This window comes from Tauraco erythrolophus, chromosome Z (assembly GCF_009769465.1).
Source record: "Tauraco erythrolophus isolate bTauEry1 chromosome Z, bTauEry1.pri, whole genome shotgun sequence".
NCBI lineage: Eukaryota > Metazoa > Chordata > Aves > Musophagiformes > Musophagidae > Tauraco > Tauraco erythrolophus.
In genome coordinates this window covers 44,165,587-44,188,241 of record NC_141496.1, presented here as the reverse complement: position 1 = coordinate 44,188,241, position 22,655 = coordinate 44,165,587, and the positions used below count along the sequence as shown (strand labels likewise).

The window sequence follows — 22,655 nt, the reverse complement described above, 5'->3', positions numbered from 1 at the left end:
GGGTCCTTCCTAGATGGACTTTTCCTGTTGTTTTAGGATTGCCACGAGCTGGATCATTTCTGTGTCTATGTGCATCATGGAGTTTGTTGTGTATTTAATAAATATTAGACTAAAATGCTGCTGCTTTCGTGGTGTTTTTCATGTGTTTTTTTGTGGTCTTTTTTTTTTCTTCTTTTTTTTTTTCCTTCCTTTCATCTCTTTTTGGTTTCGTCGTGCCTAGTAACTGTCTTCACGCTGCAGCGTGGTTATTCGTCCTCCTCCCGGTTGGCATAAATGCCGGCTTCCCAACGCAGCGCCAGAGCGCTCTTTCTGCGGTTCACCCTGGTTGCCTCGAGGACCTGGTCAGGAGAGAAAGGGAAAACACAGCACGTCACTCAGCCGCCCGTGGCCCTGTGCTGGGGTGTGCCACACCATCTGCCCCGGCAGGGACTAGCCCTTCCCGCGGGACTCCCAGTGCCGCACCTCGTGCAAACCGGGAGGACTCATGCGGTGAAGCACATTTGCTGATGCGAAGGTGTAGGGGGGACAGCATGCAAGAGTAAAGCCAACACCATGGGAGGAGAGAAGGGGTCGGAGGTGTCTGGCAGCATCCAGCTCGCTTCAGGGGAGCCCCAGCTGCCCCCCACCAGCTGCCCCTTGCCCCATCCCGGGGGAGGCAGGGGACAGGGTCTTGGTCTTCTCCCCAGAGAGAGGTACCTTTGGTACCAGGAATGAGTAACCACCCAGCAGCTTTGTCCAGAGACTGCTTTGGAGCTGCACGTGCAGCCTGGAAAGCAGTCTGCTGCTTATTTCAGCATATCTCCCCCATGGGCAGAGCAGGCAGTCCCCCCTGCACTTGCTTCTCCTGGGCTTTGGCTTGCCAATGGGAAAGCCTGTGCACCGTGACAGAAGTGCTCTTGGAGTGAAAAATCACTCCATGTGTAGGGGAAAGGAGAATGAGACAAGGAGGACCTGCTCAGCCTGCAGAGGCTGGTACGAGATGGGTCCTGATACATTTATAGATTTTTTTCACACACACACATATACATACATGCACACAGATAAAAACAAACACACTGTGTGTGTACTATACATATGCACACAAGTGCACACACATAAACAATTAACTAAAAAAGTAAGAAGCAGCTTTAATACGTGTTTTAGCAAGGTTGAAAAGAAAAAAAAAAATCAGACAAAACCAAAAGGTGTTATTGCGATGTTCCTCTGATGTACTCCTTGGCAAACACTGCACAGCAGCGGATGTGTTCCTCCCAGCAGAACGAGGCATGGAGGGGTCTGGACGCTTCTTACAGAAGCACATGGCAATGTTATTTTCTGGGTGACACTGAATGATCCATGATCAAACTACAAAGCTGCCAACATCCACTGCCCTCAACGTGTTTTAAAACAGCCCTCCCAGGGAAGTAAAATTTGAAGTGTTTAAACAGCTAGTTAAAAAAAAAAAAAACAACAAAAAACACAACAAAACCCTGTGAAAAAAACCCCAACAAATATGTAACCATCCACTGACCCAATGCCTGCCATCCTGATCCCTCCTGCTCTCTGCAAGTGGCTCTGCACGCTCCTCACTTGCAGAAGAGCAGCCGGCCTTTTGAGAAAGGACGATGCGATTTTATTCCTCTGTTTTGAAAGTCAGTTGCAGTGAAGACTTAAGTCTTTACTGGAATAAAAGTAAATAATTTCAGACTAAAGAAGCTCTTCTTTCAGCTTGTGACAAGCCGTGGTTGGAAAAGTACACAGGTACTAAGGGCTCCTGTTGGCAAAACAGCTCTGAACTGTCAGCTGAAATTGCAGGCCATAACTTTGATTATAGGAACAAGAATACACTTCTGCATTTACGCTAAGGCCCAGACCTCCATTTAGGAACTGAAAGTAGGGTGGAGTTTGGCCAGCTTTTACCATTTCTTCGCCTTCCTAGTTTCTTTTGACTATGACTATGAACAAGCCAAAGAACTAAAGGCAAAAATCCAGCCAACAGAGATGATTTTGAGATAAAACTCTATCTGCTTCCCGGCACTAACAGGGCTAGAGGGGTGGTGCAGGACCACTGGAGGGATTTTTTTTTCTGAAATTTTGCCCCAAATCATGTCTCCTCTTTTTGCAGAGCCACCACAGGAAAGGGGCAGCAGAGCTGAGCAGTTTCTGTTTTACCCACTAGAGGGCAAATGTGCTCACAAAACTAACAATTCATTAAAAAAAAAAATTCGAAATCGGGAAAAACATTCCTTCTGAGACATCAGCCCGTAAGCAGCGTACCGGAGATACTCCCACTCCAGGGATGAGGACCAGTGGTTTAAACTACGTGTTTGGGATTCCAAGTGCCTGAACCAAGGAAAGAATACCCAAACCGAACAATGGAGAAGCAAAACTGGGACTGGGAATCAGGGGATCCTCTTACTACCATCTCTGAACAAGAAACGACAGGGTTAGCAATGAAAAGGAAAAAACCCAGTGATTTTTTTTTTTTTTGGATGGTAAACGACAAATACTTCTAGACAGATGACTATCAAGACCAGTACAGGATAATGATTAAATAAAACACAGAAAATTACTGTTGGCCCCTCTGGATACTGAAATTTACATGAAAAAACCAACAAATTCAGACCTAAGTTTCAAAGCAAAACTGTCACTGTCACAGCACAGTGGTATATTTAAATGAAGCCTGCTGAATTTGGCCTGTAGATTTATGACAGCTGAAAAGAAAAGAGTTTACATAATCCACAACAGTTTCCAGTCAGTGTCCTCTTTGCTGGAAATCACAATGTTGTGATGGTCTCTGGTGATGGAGCGCAACTGTCAAGACCCTTAGACTTTGAAGATTTCTGCTTCGGATCAGTCAGCTCATCCTTGTCTTAAAAGGTGGCAACAGGGTTTCTTCCATTTATCCCCTGTCTGCAAACCTGCCTGGAAGCTTGACTACTTCTGCAAATGTTGCTGGGTGCTCCAAGGAAAACTGTTTCCAGAATTACATCAGAGGTACCATGAGGGCATTGGATGTGGACTTAGCCTTTGCAGGAAAACATGTACTGATGTCTGGCTTAGTATTAATAAACAAGCCCTCTAAATAAGTAGAGCAGATACTAATAAGCTAAAGGTCCTTTTGAATAGTTATTCCAGAATTATTCTAAGCTATTGAAAAGAGTGTTTTACCTAAAATAACCCTCATTTTTTACTAGGCTGTGTCTGTTTTACACCCGCTGGAGGAAACAATGGGGTAATTATAGCATGCAACTGGAATAGCTGAGTGGAGAATTGGGACTCCTCAACGGAGCATTGAATTCACAGCCCAGGAAGCCACTTGCCTAAAATAGCAAACAATCCCCATTTTAAAATATTCTTGGCAGATATCAGGGCTGTCTGTAGAACCATCATGAGCCCAGCACCCAGAGGCTGTCCAAAGCAGGTCACAGGAAGGAAAGCTGTTTGCTTTTGGAGTTGTGGCTGTTCCAGGGGTCCATAATACGCCACGTTTCGGCCATGTTACAAAGTGCTACCTCAGCGCTTCCTAAGTGCCCTCCCTGATGACGTCCCATGGCAGCAGGTGCAGGCAGGGAGACCCAGGCAGGGCCAGGCTGGGGTGGGCAGGGTGTCCTGAGGCAGCCAGGCTTGTCACTGAAGGTGCACACCAAAAACCAGAAAGATCACGAAGCAGACAGTTCACTCAAGCTTAGGCTGAAGAACTGCGCTGGCTACATCTCAATGGTTAGGCCACATCGGTGAAAAAAGCAATGTTATATAAAGAGTCTTACTTGGGAGAGGAGGTTTGACCACTAGCTGCAATAGAAGAGGAAGAAGTTGGGGAGCAGAAGTAGGTGTGTGAGAGAAAGGCAAATGTACCAAGTTTTGCAGGGCTGTAAAAATCAATCTTCACCTCTCTTTTGACAAAAATTGCTCTGTGGATCTTGTGGGTGCAGCTCTGGGGTCTCGCTAAGACTTACAGAGGGCTCTTTCCTGGCAGATTTCATTTATTTCTGAGGATTTTGGAAAAAATAAAAAGATGGAAACAGCTGCCACTGTCAGGTGTAAGATTAATTTATCTATCCATCCTAGAGATGGAGACTAACCTGTCCTGAGTTTCCCTTCAACAGACGTTAACAATAATTGCTCTCTTACTGTCAACAAGAGAATAAAAAGGAAAATACAGATAGGCTTTAGTCCAGAGCATATTTATCCCCACCACTGAATCAAGCTGACTACTATACAGTACGGGCTAATTTTTATTGAACAGTAGCAGCAAAACTGATGTGGAAGCAAAATGATTTTTCTGGAGCTTAGTATTTTACTGATTTTTCCCTGGAAGAACTAAAAGCAACAAAACCAGAAAATGCAAAGGTCTGGGTGTCTAAAACCTACCAGTACCATGTGGGAAAGCCACTGCACAAGAGACCTCCTTGGAGCACACCGTGCACAACAAGACCAAAGCACAAAGGCAGGGAGCAAGCTGCTTGCTCCTGCAGACTTGAGTGTTCCCGCTCAGGAACGATAAACTAAATGCTTTAGCATAAAACTGGAACTACCAAGGGACAAAGAACATCTGTTTCTCCAGTATAAAGGTATTTTCTTTACTGTACCTACTTAATGCTATCCACTGAACACACCAGACCTCTAGGGAGCACAGGGAGGAGCTGCGATTTGAGACAAAAATGTGCTTACCTGAAACGAGACAGTTAACAGTACTATACTGCTGCTGGTTAGTATTCAAACGTAAACTATGTTGCCCTCTGCCATCAAATCTAGTATGTTGGTTTTCTCTTTTGCAACACAAAAATTTTCAGTAGTAGCCTTTAATGTGGCATAAGTGTCACCTTCCTGCAGTATCTCCTGCAGCAGTAGGAGATTATTGGTTGATTGTTATTAAGCACGCTCAGGATAATGTCCCCTAAATCTGAAGACACATATAGTTGTAAGGACAAAAGCAGAAGATTTGGGGATAAAAGCAACCTATGTATGCGCAGGCACGCAGTTATCCGCGGTCTCTTTAAAACAGCAGACAGATATGCTTCTAACAGAGGCTGCAGGAATTTGGAGGTGATAAAACTACACCAGCCTAACGAAGCAGCCTGCAGTCACTGTTGGCAGCTTAACCTCAGCAGTACTGTACCTCGCTGCGTTTGGCGCTGGTGGGAGCAGAGGTGTCAGCTGCCAGGCTGACAATGTGCAGCCCCTGCTCCCAGCCCATGCAAGCACAGCCCCATCAGCTCCAGCACTGCGGACCACAATTAAAAGTCCAGCCTCCTGCCTGCACTGAGCGGGTTACGGAGGGCTCTGGTCAACCGGAGCCATGGCTCAGCTCTGGGGTCAGTAGAGAGTAGGGGCAGGTCATGCCTTGAGTCTTGTCCTTCCTTCCAAAACAACTGTCCGGCTTCAGCTCAAGATTTCCAGCAAGAACCAAACGTTTTTTTCAGTTTGAGGCTTAATGCCAGGGATTAGCCAGGTGGCACACTTTCCCCGCACACAGAATTGCTGTGTCCGACAGCCTTTTTCATCTCTGCCCCCTTCCCCATCCATGCATGTTCGCTTCCAGCTCATTACTCCTTGCGTCATTATCATTTCATGAGGTGGACACACAACCCTTCCGAGCAGAAGGCCAAGGTGTGGGCATGTAAGATCTACATCTCTCACGCAATGTTAAACACTACTGACTGTTCAAAAATTATAACTCAGATTATTGTGCATATACTATGGGGCAGAAGATGCCTAACTTCTGTTTAAAACCAGGTCTCTGAAAGCACACTGCGCTTACACTGATTAACTCTCTATAAATACTCTACACAAAGATCAATCACTGGCTTGTATCAGTGAGATAAAACCCACATTGAATTATTTAATGAATAGGAAATGGCATAGACTTGACTTTGCTTTACTTTCCAGGACAGAAAATGTTCATATACTTGTCCTGAGGTAGCTGATGTGGTCATGTTATGGATGTTATGGAATAGGGAAATAGTGGAAGGTTCACGTTTATAAAAAATGCTGATGCTGGACGAATGAATGTCAGTCATTACGACCATCTGTTTGAGTCTCTTAGAGAAGTCCAGATTTACACATATTTACACAGAAAATTATAGGCAATTGAAACATCCACATTATTGAGCACCTCATTCCTACAAACGCTGCAAAAGTGTAGTTTATATCAACTCCCTCCTCTTAAAATTGTTGCAATTGTCAGAGTCCAGCTTTGTAGGGATAAGGAGTGTGAAAGTTCTTGCCTTGCTGAAATACCAAAAGTCACTGTAAATACCCTTTCTTTAGCAGGGCTGGGTTTCTTCTACTCTGAGACCAACACTGATGCTAAGTTATGAGACTATGATCAGTCATCACATCATAACACAGGGGGACAAGAAGAGGTTCACAAATTGACCAGACTGAGGCCGTGCACTTAGATCTGACTCTCTTCTTCCACAGGTGAAAGGTTGGTGTGCGGATTCTTTACAGAATACTAGAGGTTTTGCTAGTGCTAAATACACTGTAATCAGAGACAAAGGAAAGCCACAGCAGTTTCACTCAGCGTCTGAGGATGCTTGGATCTCAGGTTTAGCTTTGCTGGCTAAACAGCAACAGGGATTAAGGAGAAGTTCTCATTTCACGCCTCAGGAATGCTCCAGTCCTGGGCAACAGCTCCCATCCCTTTAATTACAACCCCTACCATGCCAGAAATTGTAACTAGAATCCGAGGGTTAGAAAACCAGCCACACAAATATTTGTTGATGAGAGATAAGAAGTGACATCCCACACACACACATTTGCATCCTGGTTTTGATATGAAACAGCACTGGCACACAGCAAGAAAATGCAAACTGCAACGACATGCACTTGGAATCACCATGCAAGAGGAAGCAAAAATAAATAAGCAGTTGAAAAGTACCTCAGAAGTAACCTTGCTAGACAGTAATTTACAGGTGTACTGGTAGAAAGGGAAAAGACCAGCATTAGTACATTGAACAAGCATGTTATAACCAGGAAACAAGAACAAAATAAAGCAAGAATTGGCACATCCCAGAGTATAGGACTTCAAGCAACTTGGTGTCATCAAAAAAAACCCTAAAAAAGATTAGTCAGTTTGGTGTTTTTTTAATGATGTTGCTTGGCCAGTCTCTGTCTTGTTTACCATCAGTGCTTGACCTGTTTTCTTGCTGCTGCTTTTTCTCTTTTTTCTCAACTGTTGAAAACTCTACGGTAACACACTCTCTTTGGAAGGAACTGTCCCCTTGCCTGAGCAGTGATGTCCTTCCAAGAGCAGATGTGCTTGATTTGCCCTCTGTCTCTGAAAGGCAATACTTGCCCACAGTGGCCACATGGTAGCCACTGAAGCCAGACATAAGACAGAAGGCAGTGATGTTTAAAGGTGAGGCAGGTAGATGTCCTACTGAAATCACCCTCCTGCCTTTTGGTGTGTCTTATGTAGGGAGAAAACGAAGCATCAGTACTGCTGGTGTGCTCAGCATCCAAGGAGGAGCTTCCATGGAAATGCAGTCTCAGGAGACCATGGCTGCTACCCTCTGCCCCTGGCTCTGTTCAGCCTTGGGTGCCGCAGCACCCTGAATGCTCCCAGGATCTGAAGAAGTCTCTGGTTCCTCTCACTCACAAAGAGCCATGTCCAGCCACCTTCAGCTCTCAGGACTTAATGTCGGAAGTGGCAGCTGTCTGGTTGTCAGTTATGCTCCTTCCCCCACTGTATTTCATATATTTTAGTTCCAGAAATCTTTTTCCTGGGCACATGGTCAAATGTCCTCTGCCGACAAATCAAAGCTATCTGTTGTTTAAATAACTATTGCTTAACCTGGCATGTAAAATATTAGCTCAAACTAACAGTGGTACAAGTGCGACATTTCTTTTTTGAATTATCTTCCCCGTCAATGGCGGGAGTTGTTTACAAAAGGAGAGTGGAAAAAGGCAGGGAAGAGAAAGAAAATGCTCCTGCTAGCCAGAGGAAGCCGTTCCTGGGCTGTGCAGGACACTGCCCTCTAATAGGATTTCGGGTAGGTGGCAGCAAGAATGTAAATCATGTTTGTCTGTATGCAATGGGCTTAGAGATGAGGAGAAAGACAACAAACTGCAACACTGAGGGACTTCGGTGCGCACTGGGGCTCTGAAAATTCACTGCAGCCTCAACAATTAATCCCAGAAAAGGATCCATCCCACAAGCTGGGATGCCACATGTCTGGCAGTACACGTTGGGGCAGGCAGTGTACCCCTCCAGCTTTAGCAGCTGGGCTGGCACCTGGAGCACACCTCAGGACATCAGGGGTCATTTTGAACTGCAGAAGAGACCATGCAGCCGTGGCCAGCCTGCTTTTGGGGGGGCCCATGTGCAGCTCTGCAAGTACCTCAGGAGTTTGACTCGGGTTTTATGCCCCTTTGTTTTTCAAGTTTCTTCCCAGCTTCTGCAAAGGGTGTGTGTGAGAGTGTGACGTGTGTCCTGCAAGCCTCTGAGCACCCTTCAGGAAACAAGATCCTCTGGGGCAATGCCAGAACACAGCACCCACTGGAGCAGGTGGAGCCACCCCATTTCACCGGGTGCTTTGGGAAGGGAGGGGAAACTGGAGAGCAGCCCCTTTCCAAGACACAGCCCCAAGACACCGCTGCCAGAACGAGGCACACTCCCATGCATCAGCTGGCTTCCTACGTGGCAGCAGGAGCCTGATGGATGACGAGGTCTTGTTTTTCAATGGCTTCAGTAGAATAAAGGACCAGAAAGTTTCTGGTGTGGGCTGGAAATTAATCTGTTTACACTTTGAGTCAGCTCTCCTACTGTGTTTTAGTTAACGAGCAGAAATGCAACAGGATCCCTTCACACTGCATTCCTTCTGATTCTGAGTATCTTACGCTACTGTGCAATATTCACCAGGAAGATTAAAAGCTGCCAGACTAGTGCAGTATTCATGTTACAAACCTTCTCTTACTTCTACGTGCTTAATGAGACTCTAACTTTAATGAACGTTACTAGAGAGCCATTTGTTTGGACCATGAACTCCTCAGCACTGAGGTCGTCGTTCTGACATCTCTGGGAAATGCCTGGAGGACTGTGGCTGCTTCAGCAAACACTGTGTTCATTTAAGAAGTCTTATATCACACTTGTATCTCACTACCTTCTGCACTCATTGCCCACAGTAATAATGAGTCTCAATAGGAAACACGTTGTGCTGTGTTGGGAAACAGGTTGTATGATGGATGCACTTGAATTTTGATACTTCAGCTATGACATGCATAGCTCTTTGTATTAGTGCCTCCAGTAAAGAACATCTTCATTGCATTGAACTCTACTACAGTAATGACTGAAATCCAGGCACCCATTTCACAAACTGAAATTCTAGCTGATTTTCTGTTTGTGTGGAAGGAAGACAACAAATCCAACGGGAAACAGCATGCTACTCATTGAAGGATCCAAATGAACTTCCGAGACATCCTCAATTCAGTTCTGCAAGGGGTGGTTTCTCGGGAAGTTATCCACTTACTTACACTGGATCCTCAGCACACTGGGATGGGACTTTGGGAGTCTACAAACACAGGCATGAATACACGCTTGATCCACAAAGTTTAATGAGCCACAAAAATAACCTATTGGAGGGTTTTGGTGATGCATGAATTAACAGAGTCCATCAGTTGCAGGGCCGCTACCCACTGCTGTTATTATTAACTAACTTAATTAATTAAAAAGGAACTTTTTAATTTGCAGTGACATTATCTCTTCCTCTCCACTGGCCCTCAGCCTTCCATTTCGCACACAGTGGCCCTTACAATGTGTTAAAGCCCTTACACACTTGCAAAGTGACCTGAGCAGATTCTTGGGAAATTAATATTTTGTTGTCTGAATGTTGGTTCTCGCGAGTCATGGTCTCTATTGCAGAGCAAAGGTCGAAAAGGAAAAATGCACTTACGCTGCTGTCGTCCATCCTTTCTCGTCTCTTAGTTTTGTGTGTTTCGTAATCCTCCATGAGGGTCTGCATCAGGTTCTTGGGTCGCTGGGCTCCTGCGGGCTCCTCGGGTGGTGGGTCAGACTGCGAGACAGGGCCTTCCGTGGTGGGGGATGGAGGAGGCCTGATCTTCTCTATCTTTCCTGCAATGACATGAAAAGGAACGATCCCTTCTAAGTTGAAGGACTCACAAGTTGTTTCCAAAAGTCAACAGCTAGGGAAGCATTTTCCACACGGTTTGAATGAAGAAACAGTTTGGAACTAAGTTTATGAAACAATCTGGTAAATCCGTATGGTCGTGGGCTTTGGAAACACTGTCCTTCTTCCTGAAATACACTACACCAAAACATTACAAAATCTTTTTACAAAATCTAGAAGAGATAGCAAATGATACAATGCAAATTCAACCCATCACTATTATTTACAATAGTATCTGGCTGAGTCACTCCTGTTCTGTCCTACAGGACATGTTTCAGTGATCTGGAAATGTCTGTAAGATTCTGGGAAACTGCAAGATGATTTTTTTTCTGGCTCAGGCTATATAACACACAGGGTGCTGCTGCTGTACGCCTGGACCACACGCCAGATCATAGAACAGAATCATAGAATGGTTTGGGTTGGAAGGGACCTCAAAGAACATCTAGTTCCGACCCCCCTGCCATGGGTTGTTCCAACACCCTCTGCTACACCAGGTTGCTCAAAGCCCCATCCAACCTGGCCTTGAACACTTCCAGGGATGGGGCATCCACAACTCCTCTGGGCAACCTGTTCCAGTGTTTCACTACCCTCAGTATGAAGAATTTCTTCTTTAAATCTAATCTAAATCTACCCTCTTTCAGTTTAAAGCCATTACCCCTTGTCCTATCACTACACTATATGATGTACACAAAAAAATGTACACGAAGAAGACACCCATCGTTAAGCGTAGCTGTCTTTTTCTCTTCTTCCAGTGCTTTTTATCTGCTTTCTAAGCATGAAAGTCTTTGGGTCAGTCCCTGCTGCTACTCTTCCCTGCAGATGCTTCCTGCAAGTCACAGAGGATGTTTCTGGAGGGTGACCTGTGGCAGAGGAGGATGGGGTCTTCTTCCCACGCACCCCTCAATCAGACAGGGCCCTTCTGAGTCTCCTGGTGGGAGGAAAGTCAGAGAGGAGCCAGGTTGCTCTCTGATTGAGTCCATTTCACCTCGGGGAGCCTGTGTTTCATGATGAAGAGCTGGGTAAAAGGAGACCACTGCAATGAGCTGTGGGAGAGCTCAGGGAGTGGACAACTCACCCTTCTCTGGGGAGGACAGCTTGTGTTCCTTGTCACCAGGTGCTGAGCCGCCCAGCTTGTCCTGGTGGGAAGCATGAGAATGATGGTGGCAGTGTGGGAATAAGGTGTTGAGGTCCTCAGCTGTGACAGGAGAAGGCAATGCTGAACCAAAATCAGCTTCTCTTTTCCAAGACATGGCAGCTCTTTCAAATAAGGCAGTTTAACGGACAGGAAAGAAAAAAAGGAGGAAAAAAGCCACCTCAAAAACCTCAAAAATAAGTGGAGTAACCAGAAGGATTGTGGAGATTTTCATGAAACCTACTGTTGCTGAGACGAATGAAAACCCTTGCTGCTCCTCCAAAAAGCATCGTGACAGTGGTAGACACTAGAGAGCAGCCTTGAAACTTCCTGTAAGAATCAGCAGGATTTGGTCTTGATGGGAGAAGTGAAACCCGAGTTGACACCACAGAGGTCTTTTACAAGAAATCCCCTTGCTGGGCTTGTTTCACTTCTGACCAGTCTGGAAAAACCCAGCATCACTAGCTTCTCGTTACAGGCTTAGCTTAAGCTGGTAGCTGCAGGGATGGGGCTGGGAATTCATTCCCCTTAAATCACCCACCCCACTAGGGTTCAGTGGGTAAAACAGTCTGCTGAAAAGTCTGATTAAGGGTCAGGTATCCTGCTGTATCACTTCATTCTTATGCTAATAAGTAACTGTCTTGGACGTATGCAAGGAATACAGGCTTCTCAGATGTCCACCCAGCTTTTACGCTCTCCTCCTGGGATGCAGACCATCACAAGATGCCTAGACCTATGGAAAAGAGCTCCTTCCACCCTACTCACCCTGGAAAATAATGAAAGCTGTAGGCTTTGGGCATCTGCATGTCAGAAAGCGGATATCTCTGAGCAGATCTGCCCTCCCTGGATGGAGGGTCCATCAACTTCTGTATCGTAGCAGCAACCCTGCAGCAAAACGCTACCGTTCTGGGCGTGCTGGGCAGTGTCACCATGAACAGTGTCACGGTTCTCCTTTTCGCGAACACAGAAGCCAAGGTAGAAACGAGATTTGCCGACAGCAAAACTGTGGTTTGCTGGTTTGTATCCACAAGAAATTAAGCTTATACAACCATTTTCTCCATGTAAGTGTTTGAATTCTACTGAAAACTCAGGAATTCACAGTGTCATTTCAACTACACTTCACTGAGGAGTACGCATCTCTTTCAAGTTCCTAAAAATTTTGTGAGAACAGGCAGACAGGTGCCAACAGTGGCATAAAGGCAAGCAACCAGCACGACCATCAGTGAGGCTGTGGTTAGATGACGGAGTGTCTGAGGCTTCAGGGCTCTCTGAATAACCACAGATGAACTCCATGAACCTGATGCAGAGCTCCAGCCCCGAGCAGACCTATTCTGCTAGTTCAGTTTGTGTTAGAAATGCTGCTGGGTTCATCTTCTTCTGGCAGATTTTCATCCAGATAAGGTACTGTTCTCAGGCAGAAGAGTTATTCAGCATAAAAGCATCATGAGACATGAAGATCACAGGTGCTTTTTACTTCTGCAGTCCCATGCCCACAGCTGATGCATACTGACACTGCTGGTGGTCCTTGCCCAAATCCAAGCTGACTAATCAAGAGCTGTGCTCTGACTGAAACGGAAATGGGGTTGCACTCGTAGGATACCAGCAAAAACTGCAGCCTGATGGTCACAGTTGCAAGCTAACAGTTGTTACCAGCAGTGTCTTCCCCTCCAGGAGAAGGTAGTCCCCTGAGGTCACCTTTACAGCTGCTGCAAGATATCGAGTACGGGCTATGGCATCACAAATCTTCACCTACACATTTACATTTTTCTCGTTTTTCAAAGGGACTCCAAAAAAATGTTCTGTGGCTTCAGTTCTGGTGATGGCCTCCTCCACTCTCTGGCTTCAAGGACCTAGTAGGAAACTCCTGGAGTTTGATTTCCCTTAATTTCCTGCCTCCTGTGCTATTTGGGGCAGGCAGGAACTGCTCCTATGGAGACTGCTCATTCTAAGCCCTGAGTAGGGGAAGGGAAAGCTCAGGGAAGAGGAAACTGCTGCTGTGTCTCAGTTTGGTGGCTGCAAGACATCGCCTGACACCTCTCTGCAAAATCAAAGATGTGTAAGAGCTGGGGACAGATCAGCTTTCTCCTAATGAAAACCTCTGCATGGCTCTGGAGAGCAATGTTGTGATGGCAGCTTTCCCACTACGTGGAGCCTGACAGGTGTCCGAGCACTCCCTGCAAGCTGAGGAAGCATGCTCAGCCGATTTGCTGCAATATCAAGAAGAAACAGTGGTCAAAGCGAAGTGCTGGGACAAGGGCTTGAGCCATCACTAAGTAACCAGGAGGTACTAAAGGTCATCATTTAACGGTAACTAAGGTACAAAGAAGATCAGAAGAATGAGGCTTCGCACATGAGCAACTATTCTAGAGACGCTGATGGCATTTTTTAAGACATCTGCACAGCAGAGAAAACTTTTCAAAATATGGTATTTCAGCAAGACAGATTGTTTTAGGAGACTAGTCCATGCTGGAGTCAGGGGAGAGTTGAAGTATGCAAAAAAATGGCCCTCTGGTAACATAGAGCCTCATTACCACTCCAGGTGAAAGGTGGGCTTCTTTGGTCTTCTTGAACACCAGGTGAGCAACATGAATATGCAAACACACAAACATGCAAACATTAAAAAAAGAACCTCTGGAAGACCCTCTCACCTCATACACATTCTCTGCTAGGGAGGAAATACGAGAGCAAATGACAAATGAGCTGGGTTCATATGCTGTTAAAGCATGCCTGGAGGTGTTCAATGGATGAGGGATGAGCACTCCAGAGGAATCCTTGAAGAGAATGGTGAACTTTGCTTTTTTCATACAAGTGCTTATGAAGGCGAAAGGAAAACAGCTTCCATAAGCTCAAAGGCTCCATTTCTGCTCCTGCCTTTCTCAAAATTCTAATTTTAAAAACATAAAACGCTTATGTATTTTACCTGATCCTTATTATCTACATGTATACAGGGCATCAAAAATTCTGTGATGGCCACAAATATTAAAAATATCTTGGCCCAAAGTTTCTGCTGCTTCTCCCACTGTACAAAAAGAGTCTTCAGGGTGCAGCTGAACCTGAGAAGCTTCCTTAGTGTAGGTATTTACTAGTGAAAAATGAAAGTGGAAAATGGTTGTCAGGCTGAAGTGGCTCCTCTGACAGAGGCTTACCCTCCACAGCTGTCACTCAGGAGAAGAAAGCAAGGAAAAGAAAAAAGAAGACAGCACACACAACCTCCCTCACTATTTGGAGGGAACAGTCACCCGAAATTTAAAGGTACCTAATCACTTGCCTCTCTAAACTGCAACTCCCTGCCAGGCTTTTGCCATCCACTGAAATCCTGTCATCTAGTTCATCAACTGAGGACAACAGAAGATGACCGCTTGGTGGACAGCTCCCCCAGATGCACGTGCAGATGGGTCTGAGCGCCTGCAGACGAAGGCAGGGAATGCAACGTGTCCTCTGCTTCACCTGGCAATGCTTTTGGTGGCAAACACCATGAAGGCAGATGTGGAAGCGTCAGGAAAGCTTCTCCTAGGCATGGCTTCTCATATGAGGGATTCCCCCATGCCTCATCATGAGACCGCAAGTACTCACAAAGGGTTTCTCTTCAACAGAAAAGTCTTTGCTGAACTCAGACCCCTCATGTAATGATTTTCACACTTTTAAGGAACAGGATTAATCGAGTCAGGCACTGCAGGAAGTTAGACACAAATTCTTCATAGTCTAAGTATTCCTAATAAAAGGACCATGAGAATTACACCACCAAACGTATGCTGGATCCTCTCGTGTACACACACTCGTCATCCTGTCCAAATAAACTACCAAACAGCCCCAGATGATCTGCTCAGGAGGGACGGTGTACCACCTGCACATTGTAGGAAAAAAACACTGGCTCACTATGCAGCTGCTCAACACCTCATCAAGTGCAGCAGGTGCTGCAGAAAAACAACACGGGAAACGTTCAAATTCAAATACAGCTCCACAAATATTCTGGGATCCACGATGACTCTCCATTTAGCCATGCTCAAGCATTTTTTTGACCTTTCTTGAGTTTCCTCATGCAGGAGATCCAACTTTTTGGGAAAGGAGTTCCCGTAGGTTCTTCCCTTCACCTTTCCAGGAGTATCCTGCAGAAGGTCTCGTCCTGTGTGCATATAACACCTCGTCATTGTTGCACTGAAACGACTCTGTGTCTTGCTCCACTGATCTGAGATGGGTTAAAAAGCTGCTTCAAAGCATCCCAAACAACTTTAAAGGATACTTGTTAGCAGTACAGAAGTTTATTGCTGGGAACAATGCTGGCTTGTGCTGGGTGGTTGGCAGACATCAAGTTTAGTGTTACCATCAGTTGTATGTCAGGGAGGCAAAACCAGCCTGTTTGCTATCTAAAGTAATTAGCAGTTATTTCACACATACACCCACATGAATTGTGTTAATCTTCCACGCTTCAGTCAAAACAGCAATTCGGTTCAGTGCAGTCCTTTTTTGTGGTTTGTGTTTCTGTTATCCATGTAATGAAGGTTCAGAGCAGCGAAGTGTGGCAGGAGTAACAAATAACCAGGAGTCTCAAGTAAAGTTACTCTGCCCAGTCCACCACCCAAAAGCAACCTGATAGGTTGGCCATTACTAGTTAAGTTAATTACTCCACTTCCTCAAAAGAGTTCTGGTGAGTTTACACTTCACCACTTAAGGATTAGCAACAGATTTTTCAAACTTAGACTTGACCCCTAATCCCTTGCTGCAGAGGTGTCCTGATGTTATAAGACAACTGCTAAGTCTTTCTTTGGGAAAGGCAATTTGATGACAGAAGCACCTCTGTTTCTTCTGTTCATCATCATCATCATAATTATTTTTTTCCTATGTGAAACTAGATACTCACATTACAGTATCAGACATGTTCTGCAGCATATTTCTTACTATGCCTACCACAAGCAGATTTTGTTTTCTGCTCTGTACATCGCCTCTGTAACTGGCGGCATGAAGCTATATGGCCAGATTTTGTTCCCTCTGCTGAATCACCTTTTGCCTCTGTTTTCGTAAATACTGAAAAGGTGCTGTAAATATTAAAATAAAAGGAGAGTTGCTACAATCTTTCAAGGGATTGCATGGCATCCCTTCTCCCTGTTTGTAAGGATGCCTGCAAGCTTTAACTGCAACACAAGTGGCTAAAGGGACAGCAAGGATGAGCTGAGCTGAGGGTACGCACCCTGCAATGCTCAGAAATGTCGATTTCCGCCAGCTGAGAGCTCTGCTAAGCACATCCGCTGCTTAAAAACCACCAAACGCAGAAGATTCAAGAATGACTTCGGCAACGCTCTTTGTGGGTTTTTTTGATCCATGACACCCTTACACGTTGTCACATATTTATCTTTTCCTAGGAATTAGTTCTGTGCCTTGTCACCAGCTGCAAATCGCAGTAGCTTGAGTCATTGGCTAATAGATCCCAATTTTCTTTCTCAAATATATGGCAGTCGGACATTTAAAGGAAACTGCCTGGGATGAATCATTATAAATACAAGTTTATAATTCTCACTAGAATGTAATTTACAACAAGCATTTTAACATCAGACACAAAGTAAATGCCTTGTCATGTAGAGAACTAAGAATGAGTAGTACACTGTTCTCCCAGATGCTCCATTAAAATAAGCATTAGTGTCAGCAGCCCTTCCAACATCGCTTGTGAGCAAAAAGCAACCATTATCGGCCTCATTTTGAGCCCTTGCAGCTACAGATGAAGGTGTTTTTGAAAGCAGACATGAGTGCACTCTTACACAGCAAGTCCTCCTGCCTGAGGTCTATGGTGCCCTGTCTCTCACGTCTCATCAGATATTGCTCAAAACACCTCAGTTTGTGGAGACTGCCTATCAAAAATGCTGTTCTATACAAGCAATAAGAATAGCACTTTAAAGAAATTATCAACATCTGCTACGTTTTTTTTGGCAGGAAAGACAGGTTAAAATCGTTCTCTTAGCAGGGGAAACAAAATCCAGTATTAGCTATTTATGTGCTGCGTAACACTCCAAGTTCACAATCAGACGGTAATGGGCTAAATCTAGACCTTATTCAAGTTTGCCATGACTTTCAAAAGAAAAGGATCACCCTGCACAATTTCTGGAAGCATAACTGGCTCAGATTTACACCAGTGGAAATAAGGACAAATTTAAGTACTCTGGGTAAAATTAATACTTCTTTGCAATGATCACTGATAATAAAAAATTCTAAGTACTTGCGTAGCATATGTAGGTCTATACTCATAAAAATCACTACACAGAAATAAGCCTGGCATGTCGGTTTGGTTTTTTTTTTGAGATTTCTTTTTTTATGTTATATTAAGAAGGTATGAGTGCTTGATTTTATTATTTGAAAAGGGGAAGGAAGAGAGTGATATGCTGTAACTGCAGTGAATGTCACCACAAGGACCCAGAAGCTGATCAGTTAGAAGAGGTCTTCTACTGAATCTATCAAGCATTTTGTTTGTGATGCCTGTTTAATTCAGTAGTGAATGACATCAGTTGAAACACATGGCAACTCACAGCTCTGGAGGTCTTTTTACCAGACATACTTCATTAAGAAAATCAATAAACACCTGAAAACAGAAAGCAAAACAGACACAAAAAGAAATCTGATGCAAACCCCCCAAATCTGTAAATCCCCACTACCTTCGCACTTCCTTAATGATGTACAATAGAACAGAAAGCCTGTTAAAAACACTCTGTAAAAAACCGCTGGTGTCCTTCCTTGTGATAATCCTGGATGTCAGTGGGTGGTCCGAGCAGCACAGCCATAGATGTGTCACACCACAGCGTGGCAGGGGGTGACTAGAGCGCAGGGCTTTCTAATGACCATCAACAGGGTATGTTCTAATGACCATCAAGAGGGTATGTAAGTTATGTCTGCACTACATTTGGGAAAAAACAAGAACTTCCTCAGGTGTGCCTATGGACAGAAAGTTGGGTTGTCCCATGCCCTCCTCCTGTCTGCAGTTTTCAGACAGATGAAATCATGACAACCCTTCCGCCTCCTGAGAAATGATGTATTCACTCAAAAATGACATAAAACCTAGTATGATCGATCCCTCCAGCTACATTTCACTTCCCGTCTGACGCTTTGGCCTCTTACCTGGTGCAGTTTTGTAGGACACGGATCTGGTGGGCATGGGTGGTGCGCTCTTCATAACAGGGCTTGGTGCCACTTGAAGACCTTGCCGCTGCCTCTTCAGCTCCTCTTCTCGTTCCTGGGCAGCTCTGATCTCTTCTTCTATCATTGAAAAAGTCCTCTGCTTCCTCGACCGTAACTTGAAAGGGCCCACAGTCACTTCAGGCTCCTGTGTGGCCAGGATGGAGGCGGTGCTCCTCAGCTCAGCTGCCTCCGAATACTTGCTGAAATAGCTGACTTCATGCCTATTTTCCTCCACAAGGAATGTCTGGCTGCTTGAGTACGCGGGCGACTGCTGCAAACTCTTCCCTTCCCTGAGTCCTGAGTCTTCCTCTTTTGAAGTCTTTGGTATGGTGTCCCTTTTTTCTTGTACAGGTGAAGACACCTGGGGGGGCTCAAACATTGGGTTCTGTTGCTCCTTGGAGGCAGGAGCTGGCCTGGTGGTGGCTGGCTGCTCTTTGACCAACATCCCCTTCTCTGCTGTGACTTCTTCTTCCTTGCAATTTGCTTTATCCGCCTGCTCAGCTATGGCTTGTTGGATGGCGTTTTGAACTAGCAGGCCAGCGTGGTACTCCAACTGGTCGTCAATCATCACGGAGTCTGCCAAGGTAGATGAAGGCGAGTCACAGCCCAGGTCGCTGAACGACTTGGAGTTGCCTTCGCCCCTGCACTCTGCCGGAGTGTCAGCCTGCGGGGTCTGCGGCAGGGAGAAATCGGCCAGTGAGCTTTCCTGCAGGGCGCTCATGGTCTCGTTGGAGGCACCACTGTCGCTGATGTTATCCATGCTGAAGTCATTGGAAAGGGTCTCCAAGACGGTGGTATCCTGAGATCTGACAGACAACTCATCCAAACCGGAGTCAAGCTCCTCTGGAGGAGAAGAGGTGCTGGCTGACTTTGGGAACTGGTCTAGCATGCCCTGTCCGTTATCCTTCACCACTGTGAAGACTGCTCTTGCACTCATGAATTCTCCATCCTCCACCCACAGTTTTGAGGCCTGTCCAGCTCTGGAGCTATCACTGCATGGTAACTCTCTTACTGGGTCGGTGGTAGTGTGAGCACTTGTATCATCTTCCGAGGTACTGGAGACCTTCTGTGCTTTGACAACAGTAGCATTGTTACCCTCAAGCTGTCCTGTTTGCCCACACACTGAAACGGGTCTTGTCATGGAGGACAGTGGCCTGTCTACATGCGGAGAATTGAGGCTTTTGTAGAAGGGTTTGATGGAAAACATTTTGGGTGTTCCTGACCGCCTCGGTGGGGCCTGATCCTGAGATGGACCTGAATGTTCCATCAGCTGGAACTGCTTTCTGGCAGCTGAGAAGTCAATTTGCTCTGTGACGATATCCTCTTTCTTGACACTGACTGGCTCTGGTGGTACAAAGGAGCAGCTGATCTGTTTGGGGGATGTTGGCGTTGCACCTTGCTGCTGCTGTCTCTCTTTGCGCTCCTTGTACTTCTTGTGGGACTCCAGATGGTCTTCATCCAGCTGATCCTCCAGAGTCTTCTCTTGGGGAGGGTTCCACCATTTGGCGGCAATGTTGGGATTTTTCTTGACAGCCTGGCTTTTAATGAGTTCCCTTCTTTCCTTTTCAAGTTCCATCATTTCCTCTGATGGTCTAACTTTGCGGACCTTGTATTTTTCCTTCTCTTCCTCATCTTCAAAGAGCTTTGAGGGCTTTTTGTCTTCATGGAAGGCTCGTAGTTCAAACTTAGCCTCCTTCTTAAGGGTTGTAAGGGTTGTCTCTCCATCTTTAGAGGATCTTCTAGAACTGTTTGAAGAAGTGGGACTTCCTGGCACCTTCAGACTTTCCCTAGTGTCTTCCTTCAGTCCACCCAAGGAATGGCCATTAGACTTGAGGTTCTCATCTGTTATGCTAGCTTCACATGGTTCAACTACCAAGGGTGCCTGCTTGTTGGCTACGTTTTCTTCCCTTTCACCGAGTACTGAATCATTACTGACATTAACAGATGGTCCTGAGCCATCCATAATGGAGACTCCACCGGGTTCAGGGGAGGATGTCCCATTAAAGGTATTATCTGCAGCAGAATCGCAGCAATTTGCCTCCAGCACTTCATCTAGGTATCTGATCTCTTTAGCCACTTCACTGTCCAGAGATTCGTGCCTGTCCTTAAGTCCATTGTGGCTGGCAGCAGGGGAAAAGAAGTGGGTTGGATTGTCTATGGGATGTGGTGAAGCCACTGTGGTGATGCTTTTATGTTCAGAAACTGGAACTTCAATTTCCATTTTCTCTCCCTTTGTAGCAAGCACAGTAGCTGGCTCCAAGGAATTGGCACAGTTTGGGTCTCTGTTTTTTCTCAACCTGATGTCATCCTCAGGGATTCTGGAAGATTTCTAAAATAAAAGAGAAAAAAAACTCTGATGAAGTCCTAAAAAGCAACATTTTATTTTATGCAGAGTAAACACCATCTGGAAAGCAAATCCTGTCACTTCTTAAACTTGAGATTAAAGCAGCCCCTCAGAGCATGGGAAGGCAAGGCAAACCATTAACACAAAAAATAGACAGCTACCTTACCATAAGCTGGACAAGTCACTAAATCAACAAACTTTCACTTCAGTATCTCCCATCTGCCTACCTCCCATCCTCACTTTGTCGTTATTTCATGCTTGTGTCCTGGCTTGCCACGGAAAATGAGCTTTGGATTTCCAAGTTATTAATGGCTTGGAAAGTTCAGGTTCTTGAAAGGTTTGACCAAGCAGCACACAACACCTATCATCTTGGTATTTCAAAAATGCTTTCCGCACTTAAAGGAAGTCTCATAGTGCCTCTACAGAGGAAAAGTATTCCTGTCCCCATTTTGCAGAAACAGATGCTAACATTCAGGAAGAGTAGGCAATTCATCCCAAGTTAGGAAAAATGACGTGGCAACAGCAGGGAATGTTCATTTCTCAGTGGATCAATCCTGGTCATCAAACACAGGGTAGAATTACACAGCGCCGGAAAGACACAGGGTCTTTCTCCAGCCCACACGGAAACTGACACACAACTGGACCTGAGAGACAGGAAGCGTTTGCAACTCCCACGGCATGAAGACCACCACAAAGAGCATGACAGGGACCGAAGTCATGGTCTCCTCCCTCCCACTGCTTTGATCTGCAGTGCAGATGTGTATGAGATTCATATTTCTCCCTGATGTGTGGCCTCTGCTCTCAAGGAGGGTATTGAAAGAAACACTATTTATGTCCTGGTATGGGCAGACTTTACCCATTAAGCAGCCTACTGAACTCCCCGTAAGTAAAGTTTGAAGGAACTTTTGATTAAGCTGGTAACATATCAACAACTTTCTCAATAATCCTTTACTGCTGAAAAGCAAAAAAAGGAAACATCAAAAGAAAAAGGGCATTTGCAACATTATTCTTCAGAAAGAACCTGCTAACTCTTGCTAACTCTTCCTAACTCCTGAAAACCAAAAGCGACACATCTGCTGACTTTGACATTTTAAAAAGAGAAACTTGTTATCTGAGGTCTCTGGCTCCCTTTCCACATGTGTTTCTATGTGTGAGGCATGGGCTTGGGAAGCAAACGGCACTGATCAAACCCTGCGAACTCAATGGACACCCAACAAGGGCACCGCTGTCTGCTAGTCACCCCTGCCCTTGCTGTCCCTTACTGCATGCTATTAATACACACGGCAGCAGAAGATGATCAGCTTGGGGCACAACGGAACTTAGCAGTGACCTGAACAATCACACTGCCTCTGGGTTTATACAGGCAGTAAAACGTATTTGACACACCTTAAGGAATTATAGCCAGCCAACCATGAGAGCTCTCATTGTAAAAGCACTCTGAAAGGGCTTTCTGACTAATTATGTAGTTGTACACAGTTCAAGACTATGTTGGCTTCATCCATTAGATATTTTCTTCTTAATTGTGCTTAAACATTGTGAAAAACCTTTAGAAACAACAAACTAATCAACCAACCAACCAACCTGCTTTTGCCTTTTTAATTTTCACTTGATATACTTCATTGGTTCTACTTGTATTTCACTTTTTGTTGAACCTAGAAATTCTCCAAGTGAAGCTTCTAGGAGTGCTTTTCTTAAAGCATATTCAGTTTTCACCATTTAAATATCTAAATGTGGCAAGTTTCTTCTTTAGTTCTATTAAAGATATATTCCAGAAATCAGATGTTCTGCAAACAAATACAGAACAATCAGTATAAAAAGTCCTTACTTTTTTGAGTGGGCACAGCACGAATAAAAGAATAAACTTTCTTTTAACCTGAAAGGGCAAGAACTGCTCTTGATCTGCCTGCAG

General features: G+C 45.1%; 1 protein-coding gene across 1 annotated transcript; it reads right to left on the bottom strand.

The window, feature by feature from the left end:
• Positions 1-245: 245 nt before the first annotated feature.
• On the bottom strand, positions 246-20,672 carry LOC104384073 (PALM2-AKAP2 fusion protein). The gene is made up of 3 exons (XM_009992391.2): positions 18,343-20,672; positions 9,879-10,057; positions 246-338 (listed from the first exon to the last, which is right to left on the bottom strand). The coding sequence occupies exons 1-3, from the start codon at positions 20,621-20,623 to the stop codon at positions 246-248; spliced, it is 2,553 nt and encodes an 850-aa protein (XP_009990693.1). The 5' UTR covers positions 20,624-20,672.
• Positions 20,673-22,655: the final 1,983 nt, after the last annotated feature.